The following is a 16,662-nucleotide window of genomic DNA, read 5'->3' as shown; positions in this document are numbered from 1 at the left end:
AGTAGCAACCCCTGCCATTACAGCGCTTCAAACCCCACCAAACCTGGCTATAGGGCTGGAAGCACCGTCTCCATCCTGACACCAGCCTTGCCACAAATGTCTGGGGGCTGCAGTGTCTCTGCCCCTTGTAGTACTGCACGTTCAGCCCTCAAGGTGGTGACAGAGGATTTGTCCCCATCTCTGCTGTCCTGCTGCAGGCACTGAGGTGAGGACGGGGCCCCTGGTATCTCCCTGCAGTTGCTGGCATGCTGGCTCCTGCATGGGAGTGGGGAACAGGAAAGTATCAATGTCAGTGTAGCCAATGGGACTGGCTCTCTCTAGTCACAGCTCCACACTCAGCTGCCTGCTGTGATCCTTGGGGCAGCCAAGCCAGGGTTGTATGCTATCCTCACTCAGCAGGTTCTCTGCCAGGTCCTTGGGGTCCTGCACACACAGCAGGGACACAGCATCATGTACCAACCCCTCCCCTCCAGTCTAGCTTGTTCTGGACATAGGAAGAAGCACGGAATTCTCTGTAACCTACAGGAACGACATCCCACTTTGAGAGAGTAAGAATTACATGAATAATTTCTCTTCAGCTTAACAAGGAGAGGTACTACTGCACCCTGTTGTGCCCTGACCCACCTCTTCTGAGACCCTAGCAGCTCAGAGGGATCACCTCCGCATGCAGCCCCCCAGAGGAAATCCCCAGGTACCTGGGAGGAGAAGGACACTACATAGCTGATTTTAACCAGAAGCATTCAGGATCTTTTGGAGACAACACTCTGCCAGAGTGTAACTTCTCTTTGGATGCCTCCGGTGCCTGGTGGGGAGAGAGGAGAATCTGATGACCTTGGGCATCTCCTGGCTTTGGAACCATTCAGCCCCCCAGCCCCATCTCACCACCTCGGTGCCTCCCAGACCTGCCCCACCACCCATCAGGTTACCGTCCCAGCAGTAACCCCCATATCTGACTCACAATCCCCCAGCTCCCTTCAGACACTCCTGTGCCCCCAGCTCACCCCACAACGCCCACATTTCTGCCCCCCAGGTACCACCCCCATCCAGCCCTCCAGTGCCCTCAAATCCATACCCGCAACTCCCTTCAGCCCTACGGCCCGTGCTCCCAGACCCGCAAACGCCTCAGAGCTGTAGTCGCTCCCCACTTTCCCAGCCCTATCAAAACCCTGGCTCCGCCCCACAGCCTCTCCACGCCATTCGCCAACCCAGTGCTTCACCCCACAGCTCCAGCTCACGCCCCAACCGCACCGCTCCCTCACCGCCCGACCCCCTCACCGCGCCCCTCACCGCCCGCCCCGCCGCTCCCGGCTCGGCCGCGGGGCCCGACGGGACTCGCGGGCACCGCCGCGCACAGCCCCGCGGGCGGAGCTCGGCAGCCGCCTGCGCCCTCCCGGAGCAGCGCGAGGCGGGGGCAGCACGGACGCTGCCGGTACCGCGGTGCGAGGCGGCCGGTATTGCCGGCGCTGCCCAGCGGGGCTCCGCGTCCCGCTGCGGGCCGGGAGAGCGGGAGCCAGCCCCCGTCCGTGACAGCTCACCGCTCTTATGCGCCCCGAGTGCCGCGTCTGGCAGCCCTTCCACTCCTTCCCTCTCCTGATTGGCCGCCGGGACAGCGCCGCGTCCGGTGATTGGCCCAAGGTGCGGCAGCTTGCCCGGTGATTGGTGGGCGGCGGCGGAGGAGGCTGGCCGCTAGGGGGGCGGGGCAAGATGGCGGCGGTGCTGGAGGTGGAGGTTGGCGGCCCCGTTGAGCGTGAGGCGGAGGAGGTGCGGGGCACGGGGCTGCCGGGGGGCGGCTTAGGTGGAACCGGGTAGGGCGGGGGAGTGCAGGCGCGGATGAGCTGCTTCAGCGCTGTGGGCTGCTTTGGGAAAGGGAGCCGCAGCGGACGTGGGGCCTGGGCGACGCGAGCTCCGGGTGAAGGGTGTAGGGATGTGCGCTGAGGAGCTCGGAGGGTCCCTGGAACGGGACGGCGGCGACTCTAATCGCTTTGAGCTTGTAGAGCTTTGGGGAAAGTAGCTGTGGGGAGTGTTAGGGTGGGGGAGATCACATTGAGGGTCCCGGGGCAGGGTGGTCCTGGGAGCTTCGGAGGGCCCATGGGGCAGGGGACAGTGGGGGTAGGAGGGCAGGGATGGAGGCTCAGCTGTTGTTCCCATGCTGGCTTTTAAATGCTCCTGGGGATGAAAAGTTGCAAAACTGGAAAGAAAAAATTTGTCCGGAAAGTTGGAATTGGAAGCAGGGTGGGTGCGTCTGTCACAGTGCAAGTGCCACTGTCCGGCGCTGCTGGCCCGGGCTTTGCAGTGGCTCTTCACCGTGCCCTGTGCTTCATGCTTGGGAGTTTTTCTTTCACTTGTAGAGAACCAGGAGTACTTGGTTCCATCCTGTCTGCACTGTGGGAGTGGCTGCACAGGGGTCATAAGTCACTTAGCTGGTACAGTCAGGTAATTTTTTTGTGCCTTTCCTCAAGAACTGGTGGTGTGGCTTAAAAGTCGTCAGATGCTGACGGTTGTTTTGGAGAAGATTCCTGGCAGGGCCCAGTTGTGGAGATTCCCTACTGCGTGGCTGAGCTGTGGAAGCTTGTACCTCCACCCTGTGCCTTGTGGTGCACTGGGGTGATGGGAGGATTAAACCCCAGATTGGTCACTCTTGAGTTGCAACTGGTTATATTTTAAGATATTCGTTGGTGACTTTGTATGTAAAAATGTGGAAGATCCAAATCTCTGATCCTCAGAAATGAAATTACCACTTTTCATTCCATCAGGAACTGGCAGAGAGGGTGTCACAAGGAGGCAGTGAATGAGGAGGTGCATTTAAGACTGTGCTTATCCCTGTGATTCCACAAATTGTTGATGCTAAAACCTATCTGCCTGTGCTATCCTGAGATCTTTGGGCAGAGCAGTTTGCTGATGAGGCACTCGTTGTGGGGACCTGAAAGCAGTTTAACATTCCACCAGAATAAAGCCAAGTGTCCCGTGGCCCTGGCTCTGCCTGTGCAGAGGCAAAGGTTTAATTTCCAGTTATCCAAATGTTTGATCAGTTGGGGGATTTCCACTCCCTGCTCCTTGTTCCCATGTCTTGTGAGTGGAAAAAATGCAGAATTGAGATTCCAGAATTTCTTCAGACTTTCACTAAAGAATATTCCTTGTCCCAATTTGTCTTGGTTGGACTTACAGCACTGTAGAGATTTATCTTCCCCTTATTTTAGATGATTCCTGGTAGGTGCTGAAAGACAAAGAGTGAAGTTGGGGCAATGGGAAAAGTGAAATCAGGGCTGTTGGTTGCTCAGGAGCTTTGAACTGAAATCAGCAGCTGCTCATTCTCCATCCTCAAGGCATTCTTCTTGCCTCCTTTGGAGATTTAGAGCATAAGTGGATTACAGTCAGCTCACAGCTGTGTGTGTTTGCCCAGAGATCCTCCCAGCTCCCTGGGCTGTGAGGAACATGGGCTCCAGCTTTGCCCATGACCTTTTAGGGTCTCCCTGTCCCTTTTGGGGTGTCCCTGTCCTTTTAGGATCAAAACTGTGTAGAAGTATTAAGTTTGATACTAAGCACTATCAAAGTCTTATCCATATCAACAGCCTTTGTGTTTTTCTAGGGGGGGTTATTCTGTGACTGTCCCAGTGGTGAGGATCACGGGTTTGTGGAGGCTTTGGGGCATCAGCTCCTGCAGAAAACCAGAGAGTGGCACAAGATTCTTCCAAAGGCCATGATACCACATCCAAGGGAAGGATTAAACTTTAGTCTTAGATATCCAGTTTCTCCTAGTCATCACCCAGAAGAGGCTGTGGTTTTTGAGAGGATCATGAGTTACAGAGGAGATAAGAGAGCAGAAGAATTGTTCTTAATTCCTTTTCTTCAAAACAAAAAGTTTGTCTAAGAGCTGTAGTTGGTAGCACACTGGGTCCTGTATTGGTGTGGCAGCTGAAGGATGCTGAAACAGGGGTAGGGTGGAGTTGAACACTTGGTGGAGCTGATCTTCAGCTGCTTCAGTCACCCGAAATGTTCTTGTCAAACCCCTCTTGGTAAAGGGAGATTTAGGAGTAAAGGTTCTTCTACCTAGCTATTTGGGTTAGAAAGAGACCTAAAAGACTGCATGTTAAAATCAAACAACCCCAAACTAGAAGTGGAATAAATGCTTGCTGGCAAGAGCAGGTGCTTCCTTCATCATTGCTGTGCATTTTTAGCTCTAACCCAGAACTTCTGTGCTAAGAGAGTGTGCAGGTCAAAGAGGAGTTAACTGGAAGGTCTGACTCAGGGTGGCTGCTCTGCTATGTCCTGTCTGACAGTCATCAGATCCCTCCCAACATCTCTTCTGTCATGTCCTGCCCCCTGCTTAATAAAGTTATTTCAGGAGCTTTGAGCTCTGGGGAATCTGGTGAAGCTCAGTCCTTGTACTTGAGAGAAAATTGTGTTCAGGGCCACGGATCCCTGATTGTCTTGGGAGCACAGCTCAGAAGAAGACTGTTCTGAGCAACACCAGCAGTGTTTCCACAGGGTTTGGAGCTGAGGCATCTCAAATGCATTTGCTGGAAGAATTTGGAGATTCAGGGAAGATGCCAAAGGAAAGAGGCTGGTAAATATCCCAGTCTCTGTAGAGTGGCTGCTGGTGTGGTACAAAGGAGTGAGCTGAGCCACTGTATAGGAATGAAAATTATTGCTGTGGTTGGAAGGTGCTTGTCAAATGTCTTCATCCAGCACGGGTGGGGACAGAGCCTGGGAGGAGTGGGGGTCTCATGGTGGGAGGCAGTGGGAGCACCCAGGTGGCTCTCAGGGCTTGTAGAGTGGTTGACCTGTGCTGGAGCCAACAAGCACTAGGGATTTCTCAGTGTCTCCTGCGTGCAGTGACCAGCAAACATTTTAAAATCTCCTGTTTTCTTGTTTGTTTGGAGCAGTTCTTGCTCCAAATTACATTGCAACTTCTGAATTGATGCATTTGGACGTGGCTGCTTTAGGAACAGAGGTCCTCAGGGAATTTGGTCAGTACAAACACCCTTCTTGGTGTCAGGTTGTCACCACCTTCCCTTGCCTTCTGACACGGGCCAGCAAACTCCAACGAGGATTTTCTTAGCTTTAGATTTTGCATCTAAGTCCTGAAGTATTTCTTCAGGACTTGATTCTCAAGGGCTGAAATTCTTGCAGGTGTTGCTGTGGAGTGAAGCTCAGCAGATTCTCCACATCAGGCAGATGGGTTGCTGCGGTGTGTTTTTTCCCTACCTCCTCACCCTGGGGTAAAATTAGGTGCCACAGAGGAAATGAGGCAGCTGTGCATCCTCAGCTGAGCCTGGCTGTGATCAGAGCTGCTGCTTGGGAGACGTGTGTGTGCTGGTGATGGTGACCAGGCGGGTCACCAGCCTGTGGAGAGCCCCAGCACAAAGGCTGGATCCAAGCCTGTGGCCCTGTATCCAGTGGGGTGAGGTGGAGCTCGTTCCTGTGTACACATCTCTGGCGTGTGCAGGAAAGAGTGATAACAGTCTGTGCTATGGCTTGTTTCCAACCTTCATCCCCAATGCCTCAGCAATACTGGAGTGTCTCCAGCACTGTGAGGATTTGTAAACCCCACATGTATGTTCCCAGCCCAGATGAGCTGCTCTTGATTTAATCTTTGTGTCTTACCAAGAAAATATGATGGGAAGAGCTGTGGGATTCCCTCCCTGGTTCTGTGGGTCAGGCTGTGCTGCCTGGTCAGTGACCCTGTGTGGGGACATGACCAGTGCTGGAGGCTTGTCAGCAGTTAGGTGAAGATATTGAGGGAAACAGAAGCTCCATCCCTGGAGGTGTTCCAGAGCAGGTTGGATGGTGCTTGGAGCAGCCTGGTCTAGAGGAGGTGTCCCCATGGGAGAAGGGTTGGAGTAAAACGAGCTTTAAGGTCTCTCCAACTCAAAGCATTCTGTGGTTCTATGATTCTATATAAAGCTCCAGGTGAAAGCAGAACTGCAGTGTTGAAGCTCCCCTTACTCCTCCCCTTTCCAAAAAGGAGAGTATTCGTGCTTTTTGTGAATCTTACTGGAGAAGATGGGATACAAGTATCTATTGTCAATCATCACTAATAACAGCAGCTCCTCTTGCTCTCAGTAGCTCCTGCCTGTGATATTTGGGAGGATTTTTCAATTATCTCAGCAAAGCAAGGCCTAAGTCTTTCTTTTACTGTGAGTTTCAAATCTTTTTGACATTGATTTATTTCTGATGTGTGACATACTGTCCCCCATCCTGCAGCCTAGTCTCCTACCACTGGTGGGAGCATTGGCTTCACTGGGATCACCACTCAGTACCCTGAGACACCTGGCTGTATTTTGAATGTGGGATTTAAGACAGTTCTTTTGTTCTGGTCACATGGGATGTTGGACAGATCCTCGGCTCCAATAAAATGTGGGAGTGTAAGTAAGGTGGAGGAGCAGGGAGAGTCTCTGCTCTTCCTGGGAAGATGAAGGACAGCTCTGGGCTATGCTGGCACTGTGGGCATGTGGATGTTTCTTATTTAAAGTATTTGAATCCAGAGTTTCCCAGCAGCTGATTTCATGGGTGTTTTTTTTTTTTTCTCCCTAGATCGATCTTTCACACTTGTCCCCAGAGGAGAGATGGAGGTGAGTTTTGGGAGCTGATTGGCAGCATACAGCTCAACTGATCTCCTGCTACTGAACAGAGCAAGTAGCAATACAGCCTGTGATCACAGTGGAGCAGGAAAGGATCACAATTTTTTGATAAGGAGAAGTATGAACTGTCTTAAAAGGCAATAGTTTTTTTCTTTTAAACTGCTGCTAAATATAGAATCACAGAATAGTTAAGGTTGCAAAAGCCCTCTGAGATCAGAGTCCAGCCATTCCTCCAGCACTGCTGAGGTCCCCACTAAACCATGTGTTCAGGTGCTATATCTACATGTCTGTTAAATCCCTCCAGGGATGGGGACTCCACCACTGCCCTGGGCAGCATGTGCCTGGGATGGACAGCCCTTTCTGTGTAGAAATTTCCCTAATATCCATCTTAAACCTCCCCTGACACAACCTGAGGCCATTTTCTCTTATCCCATTACTTGTTACCTGGAAGGAGAGTCCAACCCCCACCTAGGCCCACCCTGCTGTCAGGGCCTTGTAGGGAGCAAGAAGATCCCCCCTGCCCGAGCCTCCTTTGTCCAGCCTGAGCACCCCCAGCTCCCTCAGCCATTCCTCACCAAACATGTGCTCTTAACCCTTCTCAAGCTCTTTTACCCTTCTCTGGACACCCTCCAGCCCTTCAATGTCTGCCTTATAGTAAGGGGCCTGAAAAATTCCTCTTTTTTTCCTTAGCCAAACCAATTTAATCCAGATGCTTATTGAAAATCAGTCAGACTGGGCTCTCAGTATTGCAGCAGCACAGGCTGGAGACTGACTTGCTGGAGCAGCTCTATGGAGAAGGATCTGGCGGTCCTGGTGGAGAACAAACTGTCCCTGAGCCAGCAGTGCCTTATGGGCCAAGGAGGCAAAATGGATCCTGGCATGCATTGGGAATAGCATTGCCACCAAGTCAAAGGAGGTGATCTTGCCCCTCTCCTCAGCCCTGGTGAGACACCTCTGGAGTGCTCTGTCCAGTTCTGGGCTCCTCAGGACAAGAGAGACAGAGCCTGGAGTGGGTCCTGTGGAGGCTGCAGAGATGGTGAAGGGACTGGAGCATCTCTCTTATGGGGAAAGGCTGAGGGAGCTGGAGCTGTTTAGCCTCAAGAAGAGATGACTGACAGGGGACCTGATCAATATCTGTCAGCTCTTAATTCCTCCTTGTTTTTTGGTCAAACAGCACAAGCTGGGCAAAGAAACCCCAGGTGTCTGGCAAGTCTTAGGCTGGAAATCACTTGTTCCAGAATGCTGAGGGTGGAGAGAAGCAATTTGCTGGGTTTTGGGGGGTTTTGCCAGATATCAGCTGTTCTCCCCAGTCTCCACCCTGACCCTTCCAGCATTTCCCTTGTTGGACTAGTGGGAGAACAGTGTTAGTGGTTCCAAAACTGGACTGAGGGTTTGGTATTGAGAATTAACATACACTGTGGGTCAAACAGTTGGAGTGTGCTCTATGAAGACTCTGCTTGATCAGGAAGGTTGAGAGAGATGACCCCACTGGTGGTCCTTTCTAACCTTGCCCATTCTGGGATTGCAAGTTATGCTGACTGTGCACTCCACGTTCATTAGTTCAGGTATGTCAGTGGGAGTTCTCCACCTCTTTCACGCTCAGATGGGCAAAGTGGTATTCTTGGCTTTCACAGCGTAAAAATGAGCTGGTCTCAGAGCAGCCTTTTGTCCCTTCCCCTCTGGATTGTTCACAAACACAATTCTTCATAGTGCTGTTTTTCCATCTGGTCTTCCTGGCTCTCCCGAGGTGTTCATACCCCAGCATGCAGTCTGTGCCAGTGTGCCTTCAGCCACCTTTTCCTGCTTGTTGCAGGGTGGAGCATGTACGGATGCATGCCAAGCACCGTGGGCACGAGGCGATGCATGCCGAGATGGTTCTCATCCTCATTGCCACACTGGTGGTGGCACAGCTCCTCCTGGTTCAGTGGAAGCAGCGGCACCCTCGCTCCTACAACGTAAGTTACCCCCCAGCCTTTCTGCCTCTGCGCTGGATGGGAGTGCTGAGCAATGCCCTCCTTTTGCTGATGAGAGAAGCGTTCCTGGGTTTCCCATTGTCTGGTGTTGATTCCCTTGTTTTCCCAGCATTCCTTGTTTCTCTCAGCACATCGGGGATTCTAGCTAGGGATGAGGGTGGATGAATCTGAAGGCCTCAGGTTTCTGTTGGAAGTGATGCAGATAACTGTGTGTGACATAGTGCTTTCAATCAGGGATGGACAAGCAGATCCTGGGGGTTGTCCTGAGAGAAGCTGCATTTTGTGTGTGCTTCCTTGGAAGCAGTGGGGGCTTCTTGCTGCTGGCAGCTGGGTTTGATGGTTCCTGCAGCACTCTGCTGAGCAGACCTGCCTCTTGCTGATGCCACCAGCTTGTCTGGGTCTGGTTGTTACCTGAAGCAACTTCACTCTGACTTCCTTGTCATAATAATAATAATATTGATTTAATGTTTCCAGGTAGTACCTCTGTGAACTTTAAACCAAACCTGTTTGCCCGTTTCCCTTCAGCAGCACTATGGGAGCTCAGCTGCACAGCTGTAGATCCTTTTGGGAATAGGCTGTAGTGCAGAGGCAAGCCAAAACCTTCTTGCCTTGTGTAAAACCTGTCTGAGGTGTTTGTAGTTGCAGTGTTGGGATCCTGGCAAGAACTAGTTATGTGGATCATCTCCCATACATTCCTCTGGAGATGATTCCTGTATTCTCCTGCCAGCTGTACCCTTTGCTACCAGAAATCACGTGGCTACTGCCTCTGACTCCCTCATAAAATCACGTAACTCTTTAGGTTGGAAAAGCCCTCTGAGATCATTGAGTCCAACTCCTGCACTGCCAAGCCCTGAACTAAACCTTGTCCCCAAGTGGCACATCCACACAGCTGTTAAATTCCCCCAGGGATGGTGACTCCATCGCTGTCACAGGCAGCCTGTGTCAGGGTTTCACCACCCTTTCTGGGAAGAAATTTTCTCAATATGCAACCTTAAACTTCTCTAGCAAAACTTGAGGCCTTTTCCAAGTCCTTGTTTCCTGGGAGCACAGACCGAGCCCCACTTGGCTATAACCTCTTTTCAGGTAGATGCAGAGAGCAGGAACGTCCTCCCTGAGCTTCCTTTCCTCCAGGCAGAGCCTCCCCAGCTCCCTCAGTTGCTCTTGTGCTGAGCTTTGAGCTCTTCTGTAGGTGTCACAGGTCAAACCCCCCCAGGTTCCTGGTGCAATTCAGAGCCATTTGATGCAGGCAGGAGAATGGCTGCCACGGCTGACAGTGTGTTTCTGATGTCTGAAGAGCAGAGAACCAGCTCCAAATGCCTTTCCTCTGTTCCTGCAGATGGTGACCCTCTTCCAGATGTGGGTAGTGCCTCTGTATTTCACTATCAAGCTGAACTGGTGGCGGTTCCTGGTGATCTGGGTGCTCTTCTCAGCAGTCACAGCTTTTGTCACCTTCAGGGCAACTCGAAAGCCTCTGGTACAGACAACACCCAGGTTCGTCTGCTGTTCCTGGGAAACTCCTCAGCCCCAGGGTAACCATTACAAGGATCTCTTTCCAGTTTTCCTGATGTGTGTTAAGCTTTGCACCTTACAGATCCTTACACATCCTTACAGATGTGTGTTAAACTTTGCACCCTGGGAGTGTGAAAGCCCTGCACGTGTGAAAGGGTGTGAAGCACTTAACTAGCAGCTGGCAAGCCAGCCCATTATTCCTGGTACCTGGGTGGGGGATGGAAAGGTGGATTTCATGTGGTCTGGTGTCCTCACCCAAGTTATTCCCAGCACGCTTCCTTATGGCCTTTGGAGTTCATGAGGTTTCTAGTTTGGAAATCAAGACTGCAAGCAGTCTGTGACAGGTTGAATTAGGAATGTAAAACTCTTGCCCATGTATAGGGGTAGGTGAAGTGTCTGCAAAAACACAATAGGTGTGAAAAATAAAATTCTTCAGATGATTGGCACACTTTCATTCAGGAAAAAGTGAAGTAATTAAATTATTTGTTTTAATTTTCTACAGATTGGTTTATAAATGGTTTCTACTAATATACAAGATCAGCTATGCTACTGGGATTGTGGGGTACATGGCTGTCATGTTTACGCTTTTTGGACTTAACCTATTATTCAGGTGAGTGAATCTTTCAGCTCCCACTCCTGGGGTGATAGGGTGGAACACACCTTTGGCTATTACTCTGGAAAATCAATTTACTTGACAATCTGATTTATGGGGCCAAAGAGACTTGGAGTGTCCTTTCACTCCTGGGAGGATGACAGGTGAGGTGCTGGTACCTGAACTGGTCTGGGTTCCTGGAGAGCCCTTCTTCCAGCTCACTTGTTGGAACCTCCCCTAGCTCTGTGATGTTCAGCCTGGGGGCAGCAGTGGCTTTTTTTTTTTACTGCTATACTGCAAGAAGCAGCCAGTCCATGGGTGGTGACAGAAGACTCTAGTCCAAACCAGCTTCATCATTAGAGAGTTCAAGTACTTCTCTGGAATAATACATTCTCTAGAATATGATTAGAGTGGCTTTGCCCTCAAAAAAAGCCCTGTTGATGGTTTTCCTGTTGTAGAATCAAACCAGAAGATGCGATGGACTTTGGCATCTCCCTCCTCTTCTATGGTCTTTACTACGGAGTGCTGGAACGGGACTTTGCTGAGATGTGTGCGGATTACATGGCCTCAACCATCGGGGTGAGTTCACGATAGACCATCCCCCAAGCCAGAGCTGTGCCCCATATCAGGAGGCCTGAAACATGTTGGTCTCAGCAGCAGCTTTGGCTTCCCTCAAATGGGAATTTCCCTCACCAAGGAAGAGTCCCTGGGTCTAATGTAATAAGAGTTGCTCTGAGATCCTTCCTGAAGAGCGCAGCCTCTGCAGGGTTCCATCTCCAGGACAAGAAGTTCTTTCCTCTGAAGGTGGTGAGACACTGGCACAGATTCCCTAGAGAAGCTGTGGTTGCCCCATCCCCTGGAAGTGTTCCAGGCCAGATTGGATGGAGTTTGTAACAGCCTGGCTTAGTGGAAGGTGTCCCTACCCATGGAAGGTGGTTGAATTGGGTGACCTTCAAGGTCCCTTCCAACTCAAGCCATTTTCTGAGTCTGTGGAGAAGTGGAATGATCTGTTTAGCCCTGCTAAACTGACAAATATTTCTTTTCCTGGGCATTTAAAATCTCCAGTGCCAATGAACACTCCCATTTCTGACACCCATGTGCTTGTATTGTGACCTGCAGCCACCAGGGAAGGATTCAAACTGTGGACTTCCTTCCTTGTACCTGCTCAACTTTAGCTGCCCCTGTGGACAGAGGATGCAGTGGCCTAAAATCTGTAGTCCACTCATCTGGTATCAAAATAACCCACTCCACCAAAAATACATGACCTAGGATACCAATGAAGAAGGTCATGTTTCTTCTTTTCAGCAGCTGTTTAGGGGTTTGGACTTTGTGTTTCCATCTTCCTGAGCTTGCTGCTGCTGCTCCTTGAGGTTCAGCTCCAAGCCCTGGCCTGCCACTAGTACACCATGACACAGCTCAGATCTCTCTTAGATTCTCAGGGCTCTGTTAGATGCTCAGAGCAAAGCTGTGCCAGGGCTCGCCAGAGGCATGTTTTGCTGATGGTACTAAACCAGGAGGAGCTGTGACCTCCTTGGAGAGGGAGCTGGGCAAGCACCAGCTGTGTGAAATTTAACAGGGGCAAGTGCCAAATTCCCCATCTGGGCTGGTGTAATTTTGGTTATAGGTACAAATTTGGGGACAAGAATCCAGAGAGAGTTCTATGGAAAGGGATTAGGGAGTTAGGGTTGACAGCAACTTGAATGTGAGTCAGTAGTGTGTCGTGACAGCTAAAAGGGGCCAGGTGTGTGCTGGGGTGCATCAGGCACAGCATCAATGTGTGGCCAGGGGAGGTGGTTGTCCAGCCATGAGGAAAGGGAGTGAAGCTGAATCAGGGGAAGTGCAGGTTGGACATGGGGTAAAGGTTATTTACTCAGAGGAAAAAGGCTCCCCAGGGACATGATCATGTCATCAAGTCTGCCAGAGTTCAGAGTCCCTTAGTCATATGGTTTCGTTTTAGGTAGTGTGGTAGAGCAGGGAGTTTGACTCAATGATCCTGAGGGGTCCCTTGCAGCTGGAGTGTGTAGGACCTGGTTTTGTGACCATACTTTCCATGTTGTGTCAGGCCTATGCTGAGCCATGAGGCTTGGAAATGGAGAGGGGTGGCTGCTCTGTGCTTTGCTGAATGAGTGTCAGGGACCTGCAGGGCTGGAGGTGGGGCTGTGTCTGACTGGCAGTCCAAGGTTGTCATTTTGGGTCAAAGCTGTGACCTCCAGTTTGTCCTGCTCTCTCCCCCAGTCTCTGCTCTGGGTGCACGTCCCTGGCAGGCAGCTGAAAACGCACCTGGCTGTTGGGGAGCAAAGAGGGCTGGCCCCTTGACATGGGGAGGGGGTGCATGGGGCTGGGGTGAGATGGGCCACTGCATCACTGAGCAGCTGTCCTGTTGTAGTTGTTTCCTGCAGCCAAACCTGTAACAAGGTTTTAAGCCCCAAAGGCCAAAGCTGGACTGCTGGGGCCCTGACCCCAGCCCTCCTTAGAGCTTAGCTCTGCCACCATGGGTGTGGGACACGTGCCCTGCCACTGTCACTGCTCTCCCTCTGTTCTGCCCTTGCTCAGTTCTACAGCGCCTCAGGGATGCCCACCAAGCACCTCTCTGACAGCGTCTGTGCTGTCTGTGGCCAGCAGATCTTCGTGGATGTCAATGAGGAAGGGATCATCGAGAACACCTACCGCCTCTCCTGCAACCACGTGTATCCTTCTCTGCAGGTGCCAGCCCCCTGCCTCACTAGCCCTATGCTGGGGTGGCCAGCAGGGAGCTCCTGCCCCATGGCTTCTCCCGCACTGGGTGAAGAAATTCCTGTTCTGGGACTTGGGGCTGTCTGGCTGAATTTGCATGTGATCTGTGCCTGTGTCATCGCTGACTTGGCATGGGAAGAGGTGTTGCTGAAATTACTTTGATGACACTCACAAGTGGTTGTTTCCTCTTCCTTCTCATCCCCAGCTCCCTCTGCTGAGTCATGGAGCTGCACAGATTTGTCAAAAGCAGTTTTTACCTGCTCTTGACAAATCTGCTGCGACCCATCTGGCTGGCAGTGCCTCCAGCAGATATTCTGGTGGAAGTGATGGTGTGAGGTCAGGACATGAGGCATTCCTGCTCCATGCCACACTGGGTGGGTCCTGAGTGTCTGTAAGGAAGAACCGTGGGGAAACACTGCTGGCCCCCTCTGAGAACAGCCCCCTGGTCCAGCACTGCTGGTTGCTACCTGCTCTGGTTTCAGCCCAGCAGCTTCTTCCTTCTCTAGAACTCCTCCAGGGTTTCCAGCACGCTGGAGTCACTCAGCCCTTTGTGTCAGCTGATTGATGGGAAGTGGGTTTTAAAACTGGAAGTCCTGGTTGGTGCTCAGTCCTGGCTGGGGCAGCAAGTCAGGGTTTTTTCCCCGTGGTGATTCAGTGTAGAGATGGGATGTCCTCTGGCACTGTGTGTGTTACTGCTTGCGAGGTGGTTTCCAAACTGGGCCTGAGCAAAGGTCATGCTGGCAAAACAGGAGCCTAAATTTAACTCTTGGGAGCTGTTGGTGAGATTTATGGCTGACACTGTGCAAGGGCCTGGGACTGCAACAGCTTGGGGTGGCGTGGCTGCCAGAGGAGCTGGTTGGTGCTCCTGGTGGTCCTCAGGGGTCACTGCTGACTGGGCACTCCTGCATCTATGGCGCCAGGGCTGACAAGGAAGTGACTCCTGTTCCTGCTGCCTGGCATTCTTCCATGGTTTGAGTGGCAGAGATATTCTGGGGAAGGTCTATTTGCTCTGTGACACCTCTGTGTGTGGCAGAGTCAGCTACAGCCACCTCATGTTTTCCTGTAACTTTGCCAGGCTGTGCTCAGGTTGTGCAAATCCTTGTGACAGAGCATAGTAAGCACCTGTAAGTCAGACCCTTACTTACAGGGAAATTCTTTAAATGTTAATCTCCAGGAAGCCTTTGAAGAAGGCTTCCAAAATGCATGCAGTTCACAGATCTCTCCCAGTCTATTCAAACCTTCTCAGTGCTTGGGCACCATCACTGAAGAGTTTCAATTTCTGTTTCAGTGAAGGTCAGGGCCTTCACGCTGCCACCCTGGCTCTGTTCTGCTGCCCCGTGAGCTCCTTCCGCTGTCCTTGGAAGCTGCTGCTGCACCTTATAGGAATTGTGATTGTGCAATGCACCATCCTCTCATGGGGGGATGTTTCCATGGCTCTGGGGGGACTTCCTTGGCCTTGGTGGTTTCCTCCACGCTGAGCCATGTATCCCCCTCTTCTTCCAGTTCCCCTTAACATGCCACTCCCCAGGTTTCACGAGTTCTGCATCCGGGGCTGGTGCATTGTCGGGAAGAAGCAGACGTGTCCATACTGCAAAGAGAAGGTGGATCTCAAGAGGATGTTCAGTAATCCGTATCCTTTCTTCCACTGGTAGCCAGCACTTTGGGAAGGGAAGCTGTGGGTAGAGCACACAAGGGGTGAGAAGCTTGCCTGGTACCCTGAGTAAGTTGCTGCAGCGTGTGGCTGTGGCAGAGACCCTGCAAAACCCAAGTGAAGCCTGGCTACAGCCTGTGAGGACTCATGTCTGTCCTTCCCTGGGTGCTTGTCTGTCCCTCCCTGGGCACCTGTGTTCTCTGTCCCTGCTTTGGGGCACCTTTGGGTGGCTTCTGGGTGGGCCATGCTCCTCTCATCCATTTCTCCATGACTCTTTAACTCCTTCCCCCCCAGCTGGGAGAGGCCGCATGTCATGTACGGGCAGCTGCTGGACTGGCTGCGCTACTTGGTGGCCTGGCAGCCGGTGATCATTGGACTGGTCCAGGGAATCAACTACATCCTCGGGCTGGAGTAAGGGCAGGCGGTGGGGAGCCACGGAACCACGAGAGGACATTGCCACCAGAGGTGCTGGCTTTGCTCCGTCACCTCTCAGGACCTTGACCACCACCAAGGACAACAACGTCGGGGCCCCTCCTGCTGGGGCTAGGGGAGGATTTTTTAAAAAAGCAATTATTTTAATGAGCATATTTAAAACTTTCTATTGCAGCCAAAAAGAGATGCTTGTCCCCTTTCCCTGTCCCTGTCCAGCCCTTTGCAGCGCCCTGCTGGGCTGAGCTTTGGGCTGAGGGCTGTTCTCCAGCTCCTTCCTGCCACTCTGTCGGGGGAGGCCATGGCGAGAAGGGCCAAGGCTTCGTCAGCTCCCAGTGCCAGCACCCTGGAGCAGCCTTGCTGGCAGCGAGGATGGGACATGGGGGCTGCAGAGGAGAGGCTGGAGCCCAGTGCCCTGAAAAAGAGGATGGAAGGTCACCTGGCTATCCCCAGCTGCCAGGTCTGCTCTGGGCACCATGAGTATGCCAGCAGGAACCAGGCTGCTCTCCAGCATGGTGATGGTGGGCTCTGCCTTGGGGAACCCTTTTATATGCTCCCAAATTTTCTGTGTTCCTCCCTGGAGTCCAGCGGTGTCCCCTGACTGCTCGGGGGGGTCAGCCAAGGCATGGAGTGGGGCCAGTGCTGTTCCTCTCTGTGCCCTTTAGGGTGACAGCAATGGTACATCACGAGCAGCCAAGAGTGGGTGCCCCTGGCCCAGGGCGCAGGTCCGCCCTCACTGCGTAAATCCGCCCTCACTTGGCACTGGAATAAAAGGGATGGAGTGAAGGTTGGGCTGGTGCTGGTGTTTCCCTGCCCCAGCATTACTCCATGACATCCTCCTGACTTTGCGGGTAGAGGAGCCATGCCAAAGTCCTGCTGGGGCAAGTGGTCTTGGGCTCAAGTTTTGGTAGTGAGTGGGGGCAAAGTCCCCAATCCCAGGGCCAGTGGTGGTATTTTGGCATGTGGAGACTTGAGTCATATTCCCTGAGGGCACTGGGGTCTGGTGGAGGGCTACAAGGCAGCTTCTGGCTCAGGATTTGGGAAGTGGCCACAGTGGTGGTATGGCTGTGGGTGCTGTGTGGGCTGTGTTCCCCCTGGGGAGCCCCAGCACTGTGTTGCATCCTCAGTTTTCTTTTGGGTGAAACCACATTGCAGTGTTGTGCCAAACACCAAAATAAGAGCCCTGGAAATGGA

The 16,662-nt window shown here is 52.3% G+C and overlaps 1 protein-coding gene and 1 long non-coding RNA gene across 4 annotated transcripts in view; one reads left to right on the top strand and one right to left on the bottom strand.

Annotated features, from left to right (window-relative positions):
* LOC110473097 (uncharacterized) overlaps positions 1 to 1,649 on the bottom strand; it is a 5,572-nt gene extending 3,923 nt beyond the window's left edge. Inside the window, exons 1-2 of the long non-coding RNA XR_002465817.3 lie at positions 1,536 to 1,649; positions 696 to 802 (exon numbers count right to left, since the gene is read on the bottom strand). This is a non-coding gene — a long non-coding RNA (uncharacterized LOC110473097). The remainder of the gene's footprint in view (positions 1 to 695; positions 803 to 1,535) is intronic.
* RNF121 (ring finger protein 121) lies at positions 1,543 to 16,662 on the top strand. 3 transcript variants are annotated; one of them, XM_021535362.2, is made up of 10 exons: positions 1,695 to 1,761; positions 6,535 to 6,572; positions 8,395 to 8,536; positions 9,891 to 10,045; positions 10,566 to 10,673; positions 11,114 to 11,234; positions 13,209 to 13,342; positions 14,917 to 15,018; positions 15,089 to 15,099; positions 15,334 to 16,662. In XM_021535362.2, exons 1-10 carry the CDS (start codon positions 1,705 to 1,707, stop codon positions 15,405 to 15,407), a joined length of 942 nt encoding a protein of 313 aa, XP_021391037.1. In that variant the 5' UTR covers positions 1,695 to 1,704; the 3' UTR covers positions 15,408 to 16,662. The 3 variants fall into 3 exon arrangements, with proteins under 3 accessions (XP_077647062.1, XP_021391037.1, XP_021391035.1); XM_077790936.1 differs by lacking the exons at positions 1,695 to 1,761; positions 15,089 to 15,099 and adding an exon at positions 1,543 to 1,635; XM_021535360.3 differs by lacking the exon at positions 15,089 to 15,099.

Source organism: Lonchura striata, chromosome 2, assembly GCF_046129695.1.
Source record: "Lonchura striata isolate bLonStr1 chromosome 2, bLonStr1.mat, whole genome shotgun sequence".
Taxonomy (NCBI): domain Eukaryota; kingdom Metazoa; phylum Chordata; class Aves; order Passeriformes; family Estrildidae; genus Lonchura; species Lonchura striata.
This window is presented reverse-complemented; position numbering and strand designations above follow the sequence as displayed.

Excerpts from the sequence above, each read along its gene's own strand:
- RNF121 (XM_077790936.1), top strand. The coding sequence starts at position 1,543 with ATGCGCCCCGAGTGCCGCGTCTGGCAGCCCTTCCACTCCTTCCCTCTC. Across the intron at positions 6,573-8,394 it reads TCCCCAGAGGAGAGATGGAG|GGTGGAGCATGTACGGATGC; the intron begins GTGAGTTTTGGG and ends TGCTTGTTGCAG. Across the intron at positions 11,235-13,208 it reads ACATGGCCTCAACCATCGGG|TTCTACAGCGCCTCAGGGAT; the intron begins GTGAGTTCACGA and ends GCCCTTGCTCAG.